Genomic DNA, 24,661 nt, shown 5'->3' with positions numbered 1-24,661 from the left:
AGAGTATTTCGTTGACGCACAGCCCATTCAATCGGGCTATAGATGCAAAAATTATGTCAAAAATCAGAGTTAACTCCGTCATTGGGGGAACACCGTTTTTTGGTCCTAATTTTGAAAATACTGGTTGAAATCTCTTGAAATTTTAATGAGATTTGCAAAATAATGTTTGGTATTTTTGTGCAAAGTTGTAACAACATTAAAACGAAAATGAACCATAATTTAATGGCTTAGTCTCAAACAGTTTAAATTTGTTTCCTTCAGCTTCACTGGTTCGAGTCTCTTGAAATTTTAGTGAAAGGCATATTTAAAGGTTTTAAATTATTGTGGAAAATTTCAAACTTTTAAAACGAATAGTCCTTTTCCTAAAATTTCCCTAAGGTTGTTGGATTATGCACAAGCACAATTTTAATGAATTTTTTGGAAGTGAATTGTTTCTTTGAAAACTTTGAAACTTTGCATCATAACTTAAAACCGTTCAATGTGCCTCTCACTAAAATTTCAAGAGATTCGAACAAGTGAAACGGAAAAACTTATTAAACCGTTCCAAGACCAAGCCCTTTAAGTAGGGCTAATTTTCGTTCTAATATTTATACAAAAAACTATAGAAGGGAAACTTTTTAAAATTTCCAAATCATAGCAAACGTTGTTTTGCACATCACTTTAAAATTTCAAGAGGTTTGCACCAGTAGTTTCAAAATTAGGGCAAAATAACTGTGTTCCTCCCATAGCCGTTTTACCTCAAGTAACCAAGGAACGCTTTCGCTGTAACGTTTGAAGCGAGCGCACATGTCGGCGAAACTAACCTTAGTATTATCAGAAGGGGATAATAGGAGAAGGATGACACTCTGTAACCTCTTAATGATTTAGTTATGTAACGTCATTCTTCAGAGGCTCACCCTTTTAGTTTGCTTTCCCGCTCATCAAACTACAAATAGGCATCGCACCGTAAGGTGTATTCTATAGTTGTTTGGCACTAAATCCCCAGCAATCATCCCACAAACCTCGTCTTGACATGGGACAAAAATACACAAGCGCGTCTTGCCAAATATTTAAAGGCTGATAAAGTAATGATGAGGGAACTATTTATCGTGTATGTGATACGGTTTAGTAACCTTGCTCTAAATGATCCGATGGTTGGGAAGAGTGACGTTACACTTACCCCGTTTTGTGGTACACTTCTCTCGAAAAGAAGTATTATATACTTCTGGTATTATTGACCATTGTCATTACTGGAGGGAAGAATCGCATCTCTCGCCATTGAACCATTTTAGGTGGAATTTCTGATAGCATTTTGACGTGTATTGCAACCCGATTATTCTTACAGGACACCCTCTTTATTGGGCATAGCATCTTCTTTCTTCATTACATTTTTTATTTTACTAATTTTCTAATTAAGAACAGGAATAATTAGGCCAAAAACAAACAAAGATTTTGGAATATGTTACACTTTTAATTTCAGAACATTTATTTGATCTAGATCAACGTAAAACTGGGTCCCCTGTAAAATGAATTAACTTTCATAGGAATTAGTTTAATTACTATGATTTCAGGTTTCGACCTATTAGACAAACATGTTTATAGGGTAGTTTTTCCAGCTGCAGGAATCCATAAAATCCAGTATCACTTTTTTAAAAGTGGAGAAAAGTGTTTTGAAGACATTAGTAAATTATAATTAACTAAATTATTAATTATATTAGAAAATAGAAACAATAAAATTGAAACGCACGCTCCCGCCATATTTTGAAGTCTGCCGCTGCCTAACTTCAGCAGCGCCATCTAGCGGTCCCTGTTTGCAGCCTATTCATTCTGGGTTATTTTTGGGGTCGTTTTCCGATAGAACTGGCTGCTGCGATTTTCTGTCCGATCTTTGCTGGTAAATATTTTGATTTTATTTATATTTTAAGGGTTAATTTTGATTAAATAACAAAGTTTTATCGCAACCGATCGGAAATTAAGCGTTGGAAGTGGAAAATTTATGGTCAACCGTGCCAAAATACGTTTGTTAATTACGACCAAGGCTTACGGGACCATGTTGGTTGGCACCACTGGCTGGTGCTACAATTACCAAGGCTTACGGACCACGTTGGCACCACGGATTCAAGGAAGCTGTTGCCTCTTTCAGTAGTGGTATAAGAGATCTTTCCAGGTAAATATTTTATTTATATGTTAAGGGCTAATTTAGATTAAATACCAAAGTTTTATCGCAACCGAATGGAAATTAAAGCGTTACAAATGGAAAATGTATCTTAACCGTGCCAAATAGGTTTGTTAATTACGACCATTGTCTGTTTGAAGAAAACATAGCCTTAGTTGATTTTATATATTGGTTACCAAACATAATGGTAGTTATTTGGAACTCCATAGTTCTAAATAACTATTGCACTTTTGTTGTTTGGTTATTGGCTGTATATTGCCCTTAACTAGGGATGAACCGGTACCGATACCCGTTTAAAATGCGTTATATGACGCTACATGACATTTTTAGGTCTTTTCGTAACGTAATGATGGTGATAATATCTCATTTCTATGAATTACAATCGTGACGAGTTCTCTTTTATATAAAAAGTACCTGAATTCAATTTATCTAACAAGTAATAAGTGAAAGTCTTAATTAGTACGCGCCTGTAGGGATGAACCGATACCATATCGGTATCGGTTCATGTTTGTACCGTTATCGATTGGTATCGGGTTAAGCCTGGTATCGGCCATCTCTACCCTTAACTGAGGCGAGTAGAAAGCCTTTAACGGCAGTTGTGTATTAACGCCGAAGTGAGCTTTTTAAGTAACTGTAGTTCTCTAAAATGTTTTCAATTAACAAATCTATTGGTGTAAATATTTGTGTCTAGGGCCGGAAATAAGCACAGGACACATTGTCCAATAACATTTTAAAATGTCCCATACTATTTGTAAAAGCCAAGGGGGTCACTGGCTAATTTGACCAATGAATTTTCCCAAAGTTTTTGATAGCTTAACCAAGAACACGCGATACTATTTTTGCACACTCTAGTGGACAATGTCCTATAAATTTTCTAGTCTAAGGAGTTAAGTCGTTTTTGTCCTTTGAGTATGTTATACTCCTATTTGCCCCCCCCCATCCAACCATATTAGAAACCCAGGGTTACGACAAACAGGGGCCGAGTAATTAAGCAAAATGTTCACAAACATACCCCATCCATAGGAATAGCATTACACTAAACTTTGGGGGTTCATAACTCTGGTTCTACTAGAGATATGTGGGTGTGCTTTGACTATGTTATAGTCCGTTTTGCCCCCCCCCCGCCCATCCCACCAAACATACCCCCTCGATAGGAATAGCATTCCACCCAACTTTAGGGCTTTATAACTCTGGTTCTACTAGAGATATAGGGGTGTCCTTCTTCTATGTTATAGTCCTATTTGCCCCCCCCTCAATCCCACTATAATTACACCCAACTTTGAAGGCTCATAACTCTGGTTCTACTAGAGATATGGGGGTGTCCTTCTTCTATGTTATAGTCCTATTTGCCCCCCCTCCATCCCACTATAATTACACCCAACTTTGAAGGCTCATAACTCTGGTTATACTAGAGATATGGGGGTGTCCTTTGACTATGTTATAGTCCTACTTGCTCCCCCCCCAATCCCACCGTAATTACACCCAACTATGAAGGCTCATAACTCTGGTTCTACTAGAGATATGGGGGTGTCCTTCTATGTTTTAGTCCTATTTGCCCCCCCCCCCTCCATCCCACTATAATTACACCCAACTATGAAGGCTCATAACTGTAGTTCTACTAGAAATATGGGGGTGTCCTTTGACTATGTTATAGTCCGTTTTGCTCCCCCCCCCCGCCCATCCCACCAAACATACCCCCTCGATAGGAATGGCATTCCACCCAACTTTGGGGTTTATAACTCTGGTTCTACTAGAGATATGGGGTATCCTTTTACTATGTTATAGTCCTATTTGCCCCCCCATCCCACCATAATTACACCCAACTATGAAGGCTCATAACTCTGGTTCTACTAGAGATATGGGGGTGTCCTTTGACTATTGCCCCCCCCCCCAATCCCACCGTAATTACACCCAACCATGAAGGCTCATAACTGTAGTTCTACTAGAAATATGGGGGTGTCCTTTGACTATGTTATAGTCCGTTTTGCTCCCCCCCCCGCCCATCCCGCCAAACATACCCCCTCGATAGGAATGGCATTCCACCCAACTTTGGGGGTTTATAACTCTGGTTCTACTAGAGATATGGGGTGTCCTTTTACTATGTTATAGTCCTATTTGCCCCCCCATCCCACTGTAATTACACCCAACTATGAAGGCTCATAACTGTAGTTCTACTAGAAATATGGAGGTGTCCTTTGACTATGTTATAGTCCGTTTTGCTCCCCCCCCCGCCCATCCCACCAAACATACCCCCTCGATAGGAATAGCATTCCACCCAATTTTGGGGGTTTATAACTCTGGTTCTACTAGAGATATAGGGGTGTCCTTCTTCTATGTTATAGTCCTATTTGCCCCCCCCCTCCATCCCACTATAATTACACCCAACTTTGAAGGCTCATAACTCTGGTTATACTAGAGATATGGGGGTGTCCTTTGACTATGTTATAGTCCTTTTAGCTCCCCCCAATCCCACCGTAATTACACCCAACTATGAAGGCTCATAACTGTAGTTCTACTAGAAATATGGGGGTGTCCTTTGACTATGTTATAGTCCGTTTTGCTCCCCCCCGGCCCATCCCACCAAACATACCCCCTCGATAGGAATGGCATTCCACCCAACTTTGGGGGTTTATAACTCTGGTTCTACTAGAGATATGGGGTGTCCTTTTACTATGTTATAGTCCTATTTGCCCCCCCCCATCCCACCATAATTACACCCAATTTTGGGGGTTTATAACTCTGGTTCTACTAGAGATATGGGGGTGTCCTTTGACTATGTTATAGTCCTATTTGCCCCCCCCCATCCCACCGTAATTACACCCAACCATGAAGGCTCATAACTGTAGTTCTACTAGAAATATGGGGGTGTCCTTTGACTATGTTATAGTCCGTTTTGCCCCCCCCCCGCCCATCCCACCAAACATACCCCCTCGATAGGAATGGCATTCCACCCAACTTTGGGGGTTTATAACTCTGGTTCTACTAGAGATATATGTTATAGTCCTATTTGCCCCCCTCCCCCATCCCACCATAATTACACCCAACTATGAAGGCTCATAAGTCTGGTTCTACTAGAGATATGGGGGTGTCCTTTGACTATGTTATAGTCCTATTTCCCTCCCCCTTCCCACCATAATTACACCCAACTTTGAAGGCTCATAACTGTGGTTCTACTAGAGATACGTGGAGTTTTTGCACACACTAGTGGACAAGGTCCTATAAATTTTCTAGTCGAAGGAGGGGACAGATGTTCTATATGAAAGTTTCCTCATTTCCGGCCCTGTGGGTGTCAAGCCCATTTGTTTTCACCGTAACATTTGTTACAAGTTAGCCGTATCCAAATGGCTTCTTGGAAAGAATTTAGAAGTTTATTTTGATAATAATTTTAATTTTGTATTAGATTGTTTGAATTGAACAGGTTTTATTTTTTTAGCTATCATCTGTTTCCAAAGGAGAAATTTATGTTGGATTCTAGAATGAATTATTATTATTTGACAAAATACACCCTATATTAATCAGGTCAATGAACCCATTACAATTCCGGGTCTACACTTTGATTTTATCCGTTGAAACTGAATCTCACTAGGAAAACAATTTAGATATTTTACGCTCTCAGTGAAGTAATTAAATCTTATTAATAGTAATTTTAGCAATATTAACAGGGCAATTCCATTCTCAATTCAGGTCTACACTTTGATTTTATCCGTTTAAAGGGAATCTCATTAGCAAAAAAGACTATTTCGACAGCCTGTAACATTGTAGGCAATTATTGGGGTATTTAGTTTATTATTTATTATTTATTATTATATTTATTCTTAGAAGGAAAGAGCTTGTGTCCTACTCTTTTTAGGGATTTTTTTTCGCCAGGACATGAATAAAATGCTGAAATATGGAATAGGTGAAAACTGGTCCTAGCCCTCCCTTTTAAGAATAATGAACGCGTAATCAGGATTTTAAGGGTGAGATTCCCTTTGCGGTATTAAGGCACCTAGTTTATGATTTTAATTATAAATATTTTTAGGGGAAAAGCGTTTGGCAACTCGTTGAGGGAGTTTTGTAGGATCTAAATAAATTTATGATTTATGTTTAAGGTAGAAGGTTGCTTATACGCTTTGTCCTTTAAAAGTAAACACGATTTTGAGCGGGTTTAAATCAAGGCTTAGGTTTTTACGGTATTATTTTACTTCCCCATACTAAGGTATTTAGTTTAATGTTAGGAGTGTGCTATTTATGTCAAATAATAATAATTTGTCTTCTGCCCGAACATTTTACGTTACATCATGCAAGAATATTGAAGTGGATTTTCATATTAAGGTAATTTAATTTGAAGTTATGCATGTTCCATTTTCTCTAAATATTAATAAGAATTTCTCTTGCGCAGAAACATTCTCTCGAGTGGAGGAATTCAATCATCGAGTGGAGGAATTCAATAATCGAGTGGAGGAATTCAATAATCGAGTGGAGGACTTCAATAATCGAGTGGAGGGTGGAGGAATTCAATCATCGAGTGGAGGACTTCAATCATCGAGTGGAGGACTTCAATCATCGAGTGGACTTTCATTGGAAATCCCATGCTAAGGACGAAGTTTCCTTGTTTTGGGGGCTCCACAGCGGGCTTTAGTTTAAATTTAATAATTCCCGAGTAAAGCAGGGACTTGTTAAATTTAAATTGGGCTCGCAAGGCTTACCTTGGGGGTGGTAGCTTAAGTTTAAATCTAAAGTTTCGATATTGGGGAAGGAACAAAAATAGTCGAAAAACACTTAGGGTAGTTTTTTTGACCTTTTTTATGCTTATTTTATTGTTTTTTTTATTTCTTATTAATAAATTTTTCAAAAAAAAAAAATTTTTTTTGTAAAAAAATTGTTTTTTAATGTATTATGTCACTTGTTTTTAAGTAAAAAGCTTAAAAAGGGGGTCAAAAATATCCCCCTAAGTCCAGACATTAAAAAATTGAAGCCAAGTCTAGTATCGTAAAAATTTAAAGAAAAGAAAGAACGAGGTTTAAGGCAAAATTTATTCAATAAGAAACAAAAAAACCAAGTGTTTACAAAAATTTCGAACAAAAAAATATTAAAGAGGTTTGTAAGTTAAAGTTTGAACGCAAAAAAAAAATAAGTAGTTACAAATAAAATTTGCAAGCAAAAAAGTTAAGTGGTTACATGAAAATATTGCAAGTAAAAAAGATGTATTTTGTGTCTTCTAGCTTTGATGATTTCCTCCATATCTTTAAGTCAGCGCTAAGAGAAAGAGCAAGTCCAGAAGACATCATGTAACGTGAATCCAACGAAGCATCTCATCAGGAATGATAGATAGCGAGTCCAGAACAGCTTCGTCTTGCGTCAATCGGAACAAAGGATGTCATCTGGAAGGATAAGTCTCGGAATGACCAGCGACAGAAAAATCCAAGAAAGTCATCCACATCTATAAATTAAAGCATATTAATAACACATATTAAACTATTGCCTACTAACAAAGTAATCTCGTAGATTTAAATAATTTAAGAAAAGCGTGTCCTTAATTAAAAAACTGGCTACCAAAATTTATAAACCGAGACGAACTACACCAACTAATTGCCACCCTAAATTAAAGAAAGTTGTCTACCGTGAATTCCACCCCGAATTAAATAAATACTCTCGCTAGCTAATTCCCAAAAATGTATAGAAAATAGCTTTAAGAAAAGCGGCCCTTTATTTAAAATTAAATTATGTAACTTAATAATGAAAATAATTTAAAACATCCCCTAAACTAATTTCGGAAAAACTTGCCATTCATTTATTTTAAATTACGCAGCTTAATAATGAAATTAATTTAAAATATCCCCTAAATTAATTTTAGGAAAACTTGAAATTTATTTAAACTAAATTGCTTGCCCCTTTTAATAGAATAATAATTTTAAATATCTTCTTCGCCAATTTTAGGAAAACCCTTATTTAAAACTATTCCCACAGATAGAACCCATAAAAAAACTTGAGTTGAAATTGGACAAGGCTGAACTTAGGCTTAGGGCAAACGTCCACGTGTCTTAAAACTATCTCTGCGGGACTGGATTTTCGAAAATATGTCGCTTTAGTTCTAAATTAATTAATAATAGCCCCTAAACTAATTTTAAGAAAACCTTCCATTTATTTTAAAACTATTCCCAGACAGTATCCGTAAAATAACTAGAGTTTAATTAGACACGGCTTAATTTAGGCTTAGGGTCCTCGTGTTTTAAAATTCTCTCGGCGGGACATGATTTCCGAAAATCCGTCGCGTTATCTCTAAATTAATTACGTACCCCGTTTAATAGATTATAATAATAGCCCGTTAACTAATTTTAGGAAAACCTTCCATTTATTTTAAAACTATTCCCACATACAGTATCCGTAAAATAACTAGAGTTTGATAAGACACGGCTTAATTTAGGCTTAGGGTCCTCGTGTTTTAAAATTCTCTCGACGGGACCTGATTTCCGAAAATCTGTCGCGTTATCTCTAAATTAATTACGTACCCCGTTTTCCTCAACTAATTATTAAGGAATTCTCTCTTGTCCAAGATCTTGTTGTAAAATTTTATTTATGATACTTGATTTTTAATAAATAAATAAAGTTTACTAACATTTAACACAACCTAATTAATTTAAATACTTGAAATAAAATAAATAATTTAAGGGGAGCTAGATGAGTTTGGATTATTGTAAAGTTTACGCTTACGGACTGTTAAAGCACCACGAGGCGAAGCAATGGCCGCCAAGTAAGTTGAAGAGCGTCGAATTCAGCTTGCGTCCTCGGCAAAAACGTTCAGCGAAATGGCAGAGCTATCAAGAATCGACCTTAAAAGCCGGGATCACGATGAGCTGGGCTGCAAAGGTTTTTCCAAGCGACCTCCACGACGGGTTCCAGGCAAAGAATGAGTCGTCTGACCTCGACGGCTTCCAGGCAAAGAATGAGTCGTCTGACCTCGACGGCTTCCAGGCAAAGAATGAGTCGTCTGACCTCGACGGCTTCCAGGCAACGAAATAGCCGTCTGACCTTTGCCTGAAACCAAATACATTTCCAACGTCGGGGGGCGCTAAAAGCTCCTATGCGCGGACTCGGGTGCGCCCTACCCCGGGCACGAAATCCAAATAGCTGAACACTGCTAGGCCTATTTGAATGAACGCTAGGCCTAAATGAATGAACGCTAGGCCTAAATGAATGAACGCTAGACCTAACTGAATGGACAATCATTACCTATTACCATTAACATCTGTCGTGACGTCACAAGTCAATTACCTCGTTGACGTCATAGGTGACGTCACCGGATATGACGTCATAGGTGACGTCACCGGATATGACGTCATGACACGTCACCGGATATGACGTCATTGATCACGTCATCGGATTTGACGTCATTGGCCACGTCACCGGATATTACGTCGTTGGCCACGTCACCGGATATGACGTCATAGCAAAAATTTACCATGCTTTAGATGTCAGTAAATACGTAACTACGTATACAGCGCCCCTAGCGGCAATTTATGAACTATCTATTGCTTACACGAATGTCTAGCAGGATAATTTCATGTTTTAGATGTCAGTAAATACGTAACTACGTACACAGCGCCCCTAGCGGCAATTTATGAACTATCTATTGCTTACACGAATGTCTATCAGAATTTTATGTTTTAGATGTCAGTAAATACGTAACTACGTATACAGCGCCCCTAGTGGCAAATGTGTTAATGCTTAATTATCCGTTAATATTAATAATAATAATAACCCATAGCCCCTAAGTAACCCCAAATCCCTATCCCGTTTAAAATCACTAACGAGTTTTTAGTGAGTAGCCCCTCGATAATTACTCGTAATCCAGACGCAACCTTTAATCCGTTCACTACCACACACATAAGCAAACACACAGTTATGTAACCAGCACTAGTTAAAGCATTAGTTTGTTTTACGTGGCTGCTACGACACGCTTCAGTGCAATGCACTTCGAATAAAATCATTCATTATAACTTTGAAACTGTATTCAAAATATTCATACTCGACTGACGGCTCTACTGTATTGAGCAAGCATTTTAATCATACTCTAATTCAGAGGTATGAAGCGAGTTTCTATACCTTAGTCACTAAATATAATTAGTAAGCTTACAAGTAAAAATAAATTTATCACGCAGACTTATAAATATTAATTCAATATTTTATTTCGAAATCTATTCCATTTGATACATTCGGATATAATAAAAATTTGTAATTAAAATACTTTTCAAAAATGTGGTAATCACTTTTATAACTTTGGTTAAAGTCTCTTATTCTTTTTATTATTTGACGCCATAACTATAATATAATTAATAAGCTTATAAATAGAAATAATTTTATCAAATAATATTTTATAAATATTAATGCGAGTTTTTATTTTGAAGCATATTTCATTGATACATTAGATTTTATTAAAAAGATTAATAATGAAAATAATAAGAATATTTTTATAAACGCGCAACTTCCGAGTGTTGAGTCCAGGTACTGAAAATAATAAGAAAATTTCTATTATTAACAAATTTTAATCGGCTTAGAATTTCCACTGTTTTCCCACGCTAATATCCTACGGTGGAAAACGAGGTTGTTAGGATGGAAAACCAGGGTATTTGGTGGCAAAACGTAGCCCTTTTGCGTCCAGATAGGAAGCGCGTAAAGTCACTGAGTGTTGAAAAATTAGGAAAGTAATTTGCGCGTTTTTATGGAATAAGTTAATTGTTAAAATTAAAATTAAAATTGCATAAATATTATTAACCATGTATAGATTAAGCGTATAAAAGAAATATGTAAGTGCGAGTGAACAATAGTAAAAAGATAAAAACCCACCCAACCTTGAATACAAAAATAACGGAAGTTAAAACCTTGAGCTTTCAATTTCTAAAGCGACCAACCCTTAATAGTAACGAAAATGCACCTTCGTATTTGTAAAACAAGCTTTGTTAATCTGTAATCCTGGAGAGCTTCTATCTCGAGCTAGCGAAAGGGGGAACGTTCCCAAAACACGTCTATTTCTCCACAAATCGAAAAGAGTTTTAAAAGAAAGTACTAGCTTGTGGCCCCGTATATTCACTTATAACGTAAGTAAATTTATTGAAATAAGGATTAAGGGTTCTGTTAGAGTATCGATGGGCTATTCACTCTGATTTACTTTACGGGTACCAGGTTTTACCACTGTTTTAAAAGAAGCGCGTCGAAGTACGGTACGATGTGGCTACTCTTACGAGCCCAGCCCTTGGGTCGTCTTGTTATAACTTCGTATTAAATTATTTGTTTAGATAACCTTAAGTTGCTAAATAACTACCTCGGAACTAAGACCAATTAATAAGCAAAAATAACTACCCAACCATTGTTTCAGTTCGGTGGATGGAGATAAAAATATTACCTCTCCCAAGTATCGCTTTTCTACACCGAGGCCAGAATGCGCGAGTGTTTAGCCCCTCGGTGACATTATAAACTACTTCAATCTCACTATTAAATTATACATTGTCGAGGGGTCCGACATTTACACGAAATCCCGTACGCTTCTCACGAAATCCCGTACGCTTCTCACGAAATCTTTGAAGTAATCAATAAATTACGAAATCAAAGAGGAAATTCCGAAATCTTAGGCGAAATCAAGAAGAAATCCCGAAATTCCGTACGCTTTTTTTGGTATAGTCGGACCCCTCGTATATTGTACTTGGTATGCCTCAAAACATAAACATTTATAGCTTAGAAAGAAATACCAATATGGCGGCAAGGAATAGAGTAACGCCGGAATTGCCAGGAACGTTTGAATCAATACCGAACATCTGTAATTATAATAAACTAGCTTTTACCCGCGGCGTCGCTCGCGTGTAATAAGAAGTTCCATCAAAATGATATAAAGAATGGGTAGATTTTATTGATGACTAATATTTTTGTAGCACCCTAGGTCAGCGAAAGCACTCGGCGTTGCCCGTCAGCCCGTCGGGACATTTTTATTACTTTTCATGCGGACACTATTCCATAAAGAAGGGGTTTTTAAATTTCTGGCCGCCATTTAAAAAGATGGCAACAAATCGAACCCAAAAGACCATTCAGCCCGTCTATAGGTTAAAGGTTCAGCTAGCTAACTAAGTTCAGCTAGCTAATTGGACCAAGTCATCTTGCAACTTATTGCCACTTATCTAACCAGTGTACTAAATATTTGCGAAATCGGTTGAAATGCGCGGACTTTGTTGCATAGAGAAGATTTTTCACATTTCGGGGTGCCATTTATTAAGATTGCGGCGGATTGGAAAAATCTTTCTTAGTACGCGCCTACTACTTATGAGTAACGTTCCTGCAAATTTTCAGCCTTCTAGGGCAAGCAGTTTGGACTGGGCGTTGATTATCAGTCAGTTTGTCAGTCAGAACTTTGATTTATATATATATAGATAAATAAATTAGTTCTTCCATGATAGAACTAAACTGAAATATTCATTAATTTGCTTGAACCGGCAAATAATAATGCTTGAACAAGAAAGATTTGATTAAACAAAATTTCTAATAAATAAAAGTTAAACATGATGGGCCAAGTGCTGGGCTCATAATAGTAGCCACATCGTACCGTACTTAACAAGCGTATATAAAATTTACGTGAATAGCCCCTCGATGCGCTACTTTTAACTGTAAAATGATTACCAGTAATCCTTACTTCAATAAAATTATTTATGTTATAATTATAATAGTGCGACGCCAAGAGAATACTTGAGTGAGTAGCCCCTCGATGCGCTACCCTCAACATTGCTAAAATGATTACCCGTAAGGCCATTATAAAAACGATGTTTTAGCTTTAACAATGCTAAACTGATTACACACAAGTAACCCTAAATAGAATAACAGAAAGTTTTAGTGATTATCCCCTCGATGATCGAGTTACCTTTAACAGTGCTAAAATGATTACGTACTTAACGTTCAATCATAAGTTTATAAGATATGTTCCATAAGCGTGTCACTCGTTAATGAGAGCTTGTCATGAAGTGACGTAGGTGAAACGTCATAGATTCTCGTAAAGCGACGCCTAGTGAGGCCCTGTCAAAGGCTTAGTACAGACTAAATTGGAGGATGGACTGCAAAACCGAGTGTAGTCAATTCTCACGTCGTTCTTGAACTAGCTCTCATTAAGCCTCTAACATTACGAAGTATGGGTAGTGACAAACTTATGGAACATATCTTATAAACTTATGGTTCAATTATTACACGTAAAGAAACTTTTAATTTACAACTTATGCCTATATATATAGAGTATATATAGCTTAACCTTACTATCATAATTCCCTTCATAAGTAGACGAACGAAAAATATCACCTCACCACAATTCTCTCCCTTTCACTTTCCCTTCAACGACTAACGAAAACTTTCATACAGCCAAAGGTGGGTATACTGGCACGACAGGGACAACAACAACAGGGCAGGTCAAACTAAGAGCCTCACCGTAGATGTACGTCATGCGATGTTTGCTAAAAATACTTTTTCTTACTTGATAAGTATTACTACTGAAAGCTTATGCAGAGTTGATAATATGTAAATCGAGTCCATGGTCCTACCTTTTATAATGACGGCAGGAGGATGGGGGGGATGAAGAGAAACGTCCAAACCGCGGTCCCCGTCTCTTTAGATTGTTTCTGAAAGAACATGTAAAGGATCAATATTAAACACTTACGCCCGTCTTTTCACAAACTAAATAAAGAAATACATTTTTTAAATTAATTTTTGGGACCCTTTTACGAACTGAAAGAGCTTACCTTCCTCAATACACAGATATTAATAATCTACACCTAGATTAGACGTGAATACAACTCTCAAATCTAGTAATTCTCTATTGCGAATGTAATATTTTCCTTTGTGTTTAGCATATTTTTCAAGTTACTAATTTAATTACTATACCAGGGATAGATTTAATTTTAGAAGCAGGAATGGAGAACGGTTAATATTTACTTCAGTCCGACTCATAGCCTAGTATAGAGCCCCTCCCTCCAACACGTAATTAAAAGTTTAAATTATCTTATAGGCTCACTTAAAGTACGTCTTGATGACGTTGCTGACGGGGAAGGCGAAAAATACGTAATTCTCTTTTACCTCTGTCGCTCATACCCCTCCGTCCCGGGGAAGGGGGTCCGTTTTTTTATCGTTATTTTATTTTTTATTAATAGTAAATTATGGTTCTTAGATAAAGGTAACGATTTTTACTCTTTCCCTACACCAAAAACTCTACTAGATAAGTGTTTAAGATGGATTAAGGATTGTGGGAGGGTCGAGTTAACGCCCGATAAAATTAAAAAAATATCACTACAAGTGCAGTCAACACGTAATATAGGCGGCGTTGTTTCAAAGTCCTAAGCTAGCGTGAAAAACCCGCTATTTTTTAATTGGATTTGCGTGGTCACGTGATGCGCATACCCAAGGTAACTAGGTACGGGTGCACGAATCTCCCATCGGAGGCGCCGAAACCTGAGCTCTAGGATCGGGCAGTCGAAGACTCCCTCACCCCTATATCCTCCTAGCTACTATTACGCTCGTACCGCTTTTATATCCTATTCGAGTCCAGACTAATTTACTTTCCAAACAAAGGTCCACCAGCCAATGAGAGAAAACGGAAATACATAATTCAAATTGGCGAGATATTGCCAAGGTCATTTTAAAGGTTAAAGCGTTTAATAATTTCCTGCGTATCCTCAATAATTCTATTGCAGATTGGTGTCTATGTGGTATAGGCGAAAGACCAGTTGATGGTGGTGTTAGAAGCCAATAAGAACAGATTGGTGTGTATGTGGTGTACACGAAAGACTAGTTCATGGTGTTGTTGTTAGAAGCCAATAAATACTGAGGGTGTTGAGTGAAAGAATTGGCGGTTAGTCAGCAGATGAAGGTGTAACGACTAGTTAATGATTGGCGTTAAATAAGATAGAAGTAAAATTTTCCGAATTTCTGTGTACTGCGAACGCGGTCAGGAAATTGCGAACACGTTTGGTCTGATTTGCCAACTGCGAACGCGGTGACAGACACAGACACACAGACACGTCCAGTGTAAAACCTCTCCGTGACGTCATCGTCACTCGGAGAGGTAAAATAAACAAGAAGCTTCAGAGGCTACGTTCAGTAACTGGAAATCGGAAAAAGCCGTTACCACTACCGATGTGTATTTTTCCGAACGCTACGTCAGAGTGACGTCAGACGTCACTGAACGATTTTTTTCTCTCTCTGTTGCGTTTGATGATGGTTTCCATGATGGCGTCTGCTAGAGATCTTGGATTGAATCGAAAACTGTAATTTTTGTTATTAAATGAAGTATCTATGATGATGAAACGGAATTAACCTTAATTGCAGTTGAATCGAAAAGATCTAAAAAAGAAAAATGTGTTATTGTTTCGCTAGTGGTGTTGGACTGGATTGCTCGCCATGTTAAACTTCAATTAATGACGTCATAAATCCGATTCGCATCGAAAAAACCTGCTCTTCCAGCCGCTGCGATCGGTGTCCCATCGATGCGTAGCGTGACGTAGAAACCGGAAGTGCGAAAAACCGTACAGTAAAAAAATCGGTCTCCGATGCGCGCAGCGCTGCGTACGCTAGCAGTTACTGAACGTAGCCAGAATGTCATCGAACAAGAGGAGTACCGCTGCGAGGAAGCTTTTTTGCTTCTTGGCCCTCCTTGACAACTAAGTATAATTTGAAATTCTCGAAGAGAAGTATTATATACTTCTGATACAATATATTGTAACACACCTCTCATTAGTTTCATTACATTTGGACCATTAGACCCATAGATATTGTGGATTGAATACTGAATTTACAATTTTGACATTGGAAATTAACTTTTATTAAAAAAAAATCTATCGACTCTAAATGCTTGAATCTTTTTAATAGAATAGAATATATTGTGGCACACCTCTCATTCAAATTTCAGGACATTTGGACCACTAGACCCATAGATATTGTGGGTTAAATACTGAATTTACAATTTTGACATTAGAAATTAATTTTTATTAAAAATTTATTCATTCTTAAACCTTGAATCCTTTTTAGTATAATAGAATAGATTGTAACACCATATAAATCCATGGTAACACACCTCTCATTAAAATTTCGGACATTGGGACCAGTAGATCCGATCATCCGAAGATATATTCAGTCTTAGCACTGAAGCCATCATTTTGACTTTGGAAAATAATTTTTATAAGAAAAACTATCCACTCTAGAAGCTTGGACCCTTATTAGTATAATAAAACACGCCAAAAAACACGTCTCATTAAAATTTCAGGTTATTCGGATGTATAGGACAAGGGATCTGGCCAAAAAAGCTACCTCCTCCCATAGAACTTAATGTTAATTTTGGGTTCCTTTGAATAATCTTAATCATGTAAATCGAATTCTTTGAACGGGCTTCTATAGCGCGAGCAGCTTGCGTCGTGTTGCGCGTGATCGAATGAACTATGCTTTAGTAGGAAAGTTGTAGCCAAGGAGTATTTCTTATAAGCAACCCCGAATTAATAAACTGGTCCCACCGTCTATTTTTTCCAAAAACGATAATTAATTAAGTGGTCCTTGGGACCAGTGACCCTAAGTTTTGGAATAAATAAACTGGTCCGAGCAATTAATAAACTAGTTTTGGACTTGTAAACCTGTCTTATTTCCAACCCTGGACTACAATAGCTCACTGGGCTGGAAATAAGTAAAAATTACCACATTTTCGCGGCGCTAAATTTGAACATCGATCCTAGACGTGGTTTTAAAAAACAAAATTATAGACTGATTCGGGTTCAATAATACGGGTATTTTGAAACTGTGCGTGAGTTATATAAGCTTTTTCGCGTACATAAATGGCTATTAATAAGCTTTCAGTTTATCTTCGCCCTTGTTTAAGCCTTGGTTTATATTAGACTTAGACAAAACAAGACATGTATTATTATTATCATTGGCTTCCTTGGCAATTTCGATGAATTTATCCAATGGTACAATCGTTCCAACGAAGTAAGAGCTCCATAAGATTAAGGAAGCAATCATGAAGGGCCTTATGATCAGCTCCCTCGACCAAGGAAGCCATAGGCAAGGCAAACAATACGTAGGAAAGGCAAGATAAATGGCGCAACGAAGAATCTCCCATATTGGCGCGTTTTTCCTGTATTGTTAAACAACGTAATATTAGGCCTAAAAGCTGGAAATAAGGCAGTTCCCTTCTTACCTGCCATCCATGAAAAATGTATTGGTCACGCTAGAGAAGAAAAGAAAGGCTACTGTAACTCGTTGAGTTTGTACGTCCATTTCCTGTAACGCAAAGAGATTATTGAACATACTGAAAGTAATAATTTTGCCACTCTTAATTACATTATGGAAATATATGGCATCGATGTAACCCAAACTAAAGATAGCAAATTGGAAAGTCACCAAAATAGTTGTTCCTAAACTCATGGGTGGATCGTATTTTTCCTCGTCATAATGCTACATAAAAATTATCAATTAATAGTTTAAACAATTCTATAAAATAGGCCTAAAACAAAGGCTTACTTCTGGGATTTCTTCCAGGTTACCCAACCTCGGTTTCCCTGGTGCCCAACCTGGTCCTTTGAAAAGTACCGAAAGTTTATTTCCTATTCCAGGATAGTCTCGAATTTTTCTATACATGTCCGCGAAATGGTGAAACTGTAAAGAAGGAAATGTTATACTGATCCTATTCAAGTTAAGTTGCTAAGCCTAATTACACATACTTGAACGTATAGAGGGTTGAATGATTTCAACGGGTTAGTCAGCCCGTACTGAATATCATCGCCGTCTCCTTCCGCTTCGTATGTTCCAAATAAATGATCCCAAATCATTAAAATCCCGCCAAAATTCTTATCAATGCATCGCCGATTACGACCTATAGTAGTGTGTAAAAATTAAAACTCTTACGCCTTGGCAAAGAAATTTTTATGATATTTAATAGTACCATGATGAACTCTGTGATTACTCGGTGTATTTAATAACCAATCGAGAACCCCCATTTTCTTTATAACCTTGAAATTAAACAAAGGCTTAATTAAAAACAAAACTCAAATAATTACTTAAGCCTACTTTTGAATGAATCCAAACTTGCGTCAGAAAATGCAATTCAAAATGCACAAAGAACATCGCTGGAGGTACGAATAAGGCTATGGGAATGTGGGTTATCTGTATAGATGAAAAATAGACTTAAATAAGTCCCCAATGTTTTTGGCGCAAAATAGACTTAGGTTTTCTATTGTGTTTTTTTTTTACCCATTCCACAAAAGGTCGCAAAATTTCAAGTCTAAATGTAACAGCCATATTAAATTCTTCCGAACTATGGTGAACTTGATGTAAGGCCCATAGTAGATTAATTTCTGCATAATTAACCTTATTTTAAGTACATTAAATTTAACCTGATTAGTGTTAAGTCATACCGTGAAGTGACCTGTGCAAAACATAGTAAGCAAAATCGGTATAAAACATGCAAAAAATCCATAATTTGTAAGAATGGATATCCAAATCCGCCACTCGGAAGTTATTATAGACCCAAGAGTAAACAATCGCTTCTACACCATACGTCCAAATTCTAATAAATAAATATTTAAATTTATTGAATTAACAGTATTAAATTAAGAAATTTATATAAATAAAAACCTGGTTAATTCCCATAACATTCCATTATAAAATGATCCAATGGCATCGTTTACTCTAATTGGAAAATCTTTTTGAAAAATTCGAATTAATGCCTCTAAAAATATGAGAAACACAACACCAGGAAATACCTGAAATTTGAAAACAAAATACAAATTAAATTAATAAAAAAATATTGTGTAAAAATTAAGCAATCAATTAAACACTAAGATACAAATTTTCATAATTATAATTCCTTTATAAAAAGGGTTAATCGTCTCAGTCGGAAAAGATACATAATTTACTTATTATTTTTAAACCAAGTAGTAATGCAATGGTATCAAAGGGAAGGCGAATTAATACTCAATGTTTAAACCCCTTATAAAGAAAGCAGTTCTTGCAAACTGATAAGAAATAGGCTTATATAGTATTAAAAGAGAATTAGTAACGCGCTGGTGCAAATATATCCTTATAATTGGTAAATTTAATTTAAAATGTTGAAATAGATACGATAAGATTTTATAATTACTAACTGGGGATTTTTTATGTCGGTTTTATTCAATGGTCCGTGCATTTTGATTCTTTTACGAATTTTAATAATAATTTAGTAGTGATAAAACAGAATAAGTTTTAAGCTTAGCACTGACTTCCACAGTAAGATTGAGAAAAAGGCTTACGTCATTGTCTATAACGATTATTGGCAATTGTTACGAGATTACGAGAAATATTATGGTTTGTACCGAAGGTTAAAATATGTGATAGTTCAACGAAGCATGGACAATTACTTGCTAGAAACCTAGATACCAAATAACTGGCACCTAAACACGATAAGAAGTGACGCTTCTTTCTTACGAATTAGACAAGTTTTGTCTTTTGATTGACACACATTTTTCTGGAGTTTTGGACGCTACTGGCATTCAGTTCAGCGACAGTTTTAATTCGTTTAGTTTAGAAGGGTTAATCATGCCAGACTCATTTCATTTCAGACATTCTTTTATATTTGAAATTTAAGAATTAAGTCTAGTTTAAAAAAAGTAACCCGAAGTTTTGATATTTACAGAGATCGAAAGAGTACTTTTGAAGTTAAGTTTATTTTTAAAGGTGGTAATAGCATAAGTTCATAAGATATGTTCCTCCATAAGTTTGTCACTGGTTACTGAGAGCTTGTCATGAAGTGATTGACGTAGGTCATAGATTCTCGTAAAGCGACGCCCGGTTTTGGCGCTGTCAAAGGATTAGTACAGACTAAATAGACTAAATAGACTAAATAGGAAGTAGGAATGAAAAACTAATTAACCGAGTGTAGTCAATTCTCGCTTGTCGTTCTCGAACTAGCTCTCAATAGTAAGTGTCAAGCATTACGAAGTATGGGATGTGTCATACTCATGGAACGTATCTTATAAACTTATGAAAAAATGAGAATACCACAAGCCTATTTTGAAACCTCTCCATCAATCCTGTTAAGCCTAATTCAAAATTTATCACTCAATAAGGTTAAGCCTAATTCAACCACTACCTCTCAACCATGTTAAGTCTAATTCAAAACTTATCACTCAGCTCTGCTAAGTGCTAAGTTTTCAAAACAATTCATTCACCCCTTTTAACCTTATTTGAAAAGCTTTCTAAAAAACCTACTAAGCCCAATTCAAAACTTTATCCCAATCACCCTAAGCCTAATACATTTCAAAACCTTTCGAAAATCACCGTGACTCAAAACAAAAACCCCCACGGGGTAATTTCGAATAACTATTAACCTAACTAAACGTTTGGTGTTGCCAAACTTTTAGATTAAAAAAACTGCATAAAAAATTTTAATAAATTTTGAATTTGTTAAACGTAAAGCTCTGTCATAATTTTAAGAATTACAATCGCATTTAAATCATTGTGTCGGTGAAATCCTGAAGATTTTTATTGTGAAAGATTACGCTCTAAATATGATAATTTAAAGATAAGTAAAAGAGAAACACCTCCTCATGTATTATTTATTCAAAAATCGTTGGACCACCTCAAGTCCTTGTCCTTTCATGGACCGATGGATCCCCTTTGGAGTTAAGCCCATTAGAAAAAAATTCCCATCAATATTTCGTAAAACAACATAAATATTTTTGTTAAAACTACCAAAAATAATTTGAGGTTCAATTTAGTTCACGTGAATTTAAAAAACAAATAACTTACAGGGTGTTCCAAAAGTGTAATAAGACCCGAGTGCATTTGGTTAAATGGAAAATCAATTTTGAATCGAAAATGTAACTTCTATCGCATTTTTGCCATAAAAGACACTTTAAACAAGTTATGATCAGAGTAATTTAAGGATGACCCCTTATAATTAACTTAGAAACTGAAAGACAATACTAATTTAACTAAGGGATCATCCGTAAAACACTCTAATCATTAATCATAATTTGTTTAGGGCTAAATTTCGACTCAAAATCGATTTCTAAAAGAACCATCCCCTACAAACCCTGTTTGAAACACCCTGTATAAATCAATACTAAACTTGATTTCATTCAAGGTTACACGTGAGCCCTGACCCTTAATTTGTAGAAACAACTATAATTGAACCATCCCTAATGGTTAATATATCATGCACCCCTTTCTTTTGTCTTTAGGATTGTGATGCAACTTTAAAAAAAAAAAACCCCTAAATTTCTTTTTTTTTTTTTGAAGATTCCGACAATTTAAGAAAATAAAAGGAAACTAAAACAATTTCTTTTCGGGGAAAAATATCATGATGCGACGCATTTTTATGATTTCATTTATCACGGTGCTGTGACAAATTTTTATTTTATTATATACATTTCTTTTTTGATGGATTGGCAAAGTTTCGAAATCATCTACTATTTTTCCAAAAATTTGCAAAGGTTGGATGCTGATATCATGGTCATGGAAAGGTTTAAGGCTCTTTAATTTTAACTGCCTACAAGACAAACAAATTAATTTTCTGCCTGGTAAAATCTTACGGTGTTTTTTATTTGAAGGTTATGGTTATACCTAGAAACATCGACTAAGTACGAAATTTAATATTTACTCTAGGTTTTTAAATTAAACAGGATATATTTTAAAATATAAACAATTATTTGCTAAACCTTGAATAATTTTAAGGAATTGTGATTTTAGCATGTTTAATTTAAAAATTAAGCAATCCTTTGTCGAATTTGCATAAGGTTTAAGAGATTCTATAATTTTTGAAGTGGTTGAATTTGAATATTTAAATAAATTTGACCTTTTGACTTTTAAAAAGTCTTTTATATACAAATGGGTTTGATTGAAAGTGAATACAAACATTCTTGAATTCGAAGATTTAAAAGGTTATATATACAGGGTGTTTCTGATAAGTCTGGCATAAATTTAAGGGGGAAGTTCTTTGGGTGCACGATTTTGAGTCGAAAATGTAACTTCTATCTCCATTTTAAAACACTCACAATTATAACTCGAGAACAGTGACCCTTAGGTCAAAATGGAGATAGACGTTACAACATTTTCGACTCAAAATTGATTTTCCAAAGAACATCCCCCTTAATTTATGCCAGACATATATCAGAAACACACTGTATATTCACAGTCAAAACTCAATTTCCGAATTTGACTAACCATACTACATGATTAATATGAATGACAATAGGGAAATTAAGGTTCATTAGAAGTGGTTTAGTTGAGCTATTCAAGGCTGGGTCCGCGAACCCCTAACCATAAAGCCAGTTGAATAGGTGCCGTTCTAGATACGTTACTTTTTAGCTTTATGAATAACCCTTATTAAGCATCGTTTTATTTAACAATATCATCATTGGAGATTATCACTAAATTCATTGTTTTATGTCTAAAAGAAACTACCCGATTTTCAGTTCCTTCAAACGTTAACGTAGTCAACGCTTCAAACATAGGGCGCCATTTTTCTTAACTGAAGCGCGAGTATTTTCCCGCGTTTTTCTAAACGCCCAATTATTTAAATTCTGTATGCGAATTAAAGCGTCAGTTAGAAACCATTCAACAAATGAGGCGTGTAATTAATTTTGTAACAAAAATGACTCTTAATGATATGCAGAGAAAACCTTCAAGATAGGATCTGCCAAAGTCTGTCCACGAAATTTAAGAAAAGGCGGGAAGTAAGAAGCAAAGTGGGTATAACATTCTTAGCTTTATAACTTAATGGATGATTTGAAATTAGTAATTCATTCCGAAACTAATGTTCAACGGTTAGTTTGTAATTAAGTGCTACTCAAGTTAATGATTATAAAAATGATTTGTTTCAAGTTGAAGAAAATGAAATGACAGTTAACCGTGAAAAGTAAGTCACTTTCCTGGATATAATTCCATGGAATTTGTGATCTTAATTTTTTCTTGGGTTAACTTTGTTTCTAGGAAAATCCTTTGAGGGCATTTCAGCCCAGCTTATTCTATATTATACAATGACACCATAGTCCAAAGGCAAATACTTTTGTTTAGGTCAATTATTTAAGAAGATAAATTAAATATATATATAATTAAATTAAGTACAAATTTTCAGACCCCACATGTGACCTGAAATCCAAGTTTAGCCCCGATAATAAAAGTTGAATTAAATTAACTAAAATTACAAAATGTTTAGATGTTAACTTATCAAGACTCCCTGGAAAACTCCTTAAGATATAGATAGTGTGTGGAGTTCAAGTGTTGCCAGCCATTTGTGACGTGTGAAATTCAACCGCTATCTACAACAGATCTGACTGAAAAGCATGTAGAATTCTGTTTTTTCGATTCAGAAATTACCATTCAGTTTCAAACCTTGATGCAGGAGATGCTCTAATAACAAATTACTGGCAACCCTGAAGCGCATGCGCAGGCAGTTAAAGTTAAGAAACGTGAGAAGAAATTTCTCTAGCCCCTTTACTTGCCGCACACTTATCTATAACTAAAATTGATCTACGATTCTAATAAAACATTAGGGTTCAAGAAAAGTATCTTCGAATTCAAAAAAAAAACCTTTTCAATATTTCCCAACTTAACAACAAAATTAATATAAACAGAGAAATAAAATAAATAATTAAAATTTAAACTCACAATGGCACCGTAAGAAGGTACATCCTCGACCTTGTCAAAAACGTTGTCCCTGGGGTCAACGACGTAAAAGAGATACAATGTCCGATTGGTCAATTCCCACGCCAGGTACTTAGCCGTATCCATAACCGGACAAAGCAATAAGCGTTGTTATGACTTCAATTATGAAAACTGACTTGTGGTTTTTTACTCAAAAACACGACTCACTGGCCCATGGACGGAATGATTTTGATGCATTTCCGAACAAAACTTTCCTTTTTCACCAACAGGATACTCCTCCGGACACGGTCTAACCAATCAGAAACCCCTCATAAAGTCACGTGTCTGTTATATTACCCTAAAACTTTCGAAATATTAGATTAAGTCACTATGATTTTTCGAAGGATTTCTTTATTTTTTCAAGTTTTAAGTTTTCACGGCAAATGTTTACCCAGACAAGCGTGTAAATATATTAAGATTATCTTAGACGAATTGAAAATAATACAACGGATGTTGGCAATAACGAATAAAGGCGGTTAGACGAACAGGAAAACGTGGTTGATCAATTTTGCGTAAACAAAATAGACATTTTAAAATTAGATTGGGAAACAAAACCATAAATTGTTTATTGCTGGGTCCGCCTTCAAGAAAAGGTTGGAAAATTTACTCGGGTTTTTTTGGTAATAAAGTTGTAATTTCCTTAAGCCTAAATTAGGCCTAAATATTTAAATTTGATTTGGGTTTGGAACTAATTTGAATAGAATATCATAAACAAAAAAAAAACAATAGGAAAAAATGGTGGTGTTTTCTGTTACTCTAGTGTTACGTTTAAGAATAGGTTGAAATTTACATAGTGTTAAGTATAATTTTAGGCTTAAATGGATTTTAGAGTTAGGT

At 35.8% G+C, this 24,661-nt stretch overlaps 1 protein-coding gene and 1 long non-coding RNA gene across 2 annotated transcripts; one reads left to right on the top strand and one right to left on the bottom strand.

Annotated features, from left to right (window-relative positions):
- The first annotated feature begins 736 nt into the window (after positions 1–736).
- Positions 737–7,938, top strand: LOC149691899 (uncharacterized). Its single transcript, XR_016383527.1, has 4 exons — positions 737–1,873; positions 1,957–2,146; positions 5,589–6,469; positions 6,537–7,938. It is a non-coding gene; the product is annotated as an uncharacterized LOC149691899 (long non-coding RNA).
- A 7,879-nt stretch (positions 7,939–15,817) lies between these two features.
- Positions 15,818–24,353, bottom strand: LOC149691898 (alkylglycerol monooxygenase-like). Its single transcript, XM_089869368.1, has 12 exons — positions 23,993–24,353; positions 23,789–23,896; positions 18,776–18,903; positions 18,556–18,707; positions 18,392–18,495; positions 18,209–18,304; positions 18,084–18,150; positions 17,863–18,014; positions 17,663–17,797; positions 17,483–17,596; positions 17,340–17,422; positions 15,818–17,276 (listed from the first exon to the last, which is right to left on the bottom strand). The coding sequence occupies exons 1-12, from the start codon at positions 24,020–24,022 to the stop codon at positions 16,985–16,987; spliced, it is 1,461 nt and encodes a 486-aa protein (XP_089725494.1). The 5' UTR covers positions 24,023–24,353; the 3' UTR covers positions 15,818–16,984.
- Positions 24,354–24,661: the final 308 nt, after the last annotated feature.

This window comes from Phalangium opilio, unplaced genomic scaffold (assembly GCF_054372755.1).
Source record: "Phalangium opilio isolate 3A_F unplaced genomic scaffold, DU_Popi_V2 ptg000025l_1, whole genome shotgun sequence".
Classification (NCBI taxonomy): Eukaryota; Metazoa; Arthropoda; class Arachnida; order Opiliones; family Phalangiidae; genus Phalangium; species Phalangium opilio.
This window is presented reverse-complemented; position numbering and strand designations above follow the sequence as displayed.

Excerpts from the sequence above, each read along its gene's own strand:
- LOC149691898 (XM_089869368.1), bottom strand. The coding sequence starts at position 24,022 with ATGCATCAAAATCATTCCGTCCATGGGCCA. Across the intron at positions 18,708-18,775 it reads ATGTTATGGGAATTAACCAG|AATTTGGACGTATGGTGTAG; the intron begins GTTTTTATTTAT and ends TTTATTTATTAG. Across the intron at positions 18,015-18,083 it reads TAATCACAGAGTTCATCATG|GTCGTAATCGGCGATGCATT; the intron begins GTACTATTAAAT and ends ACACTACTATAG.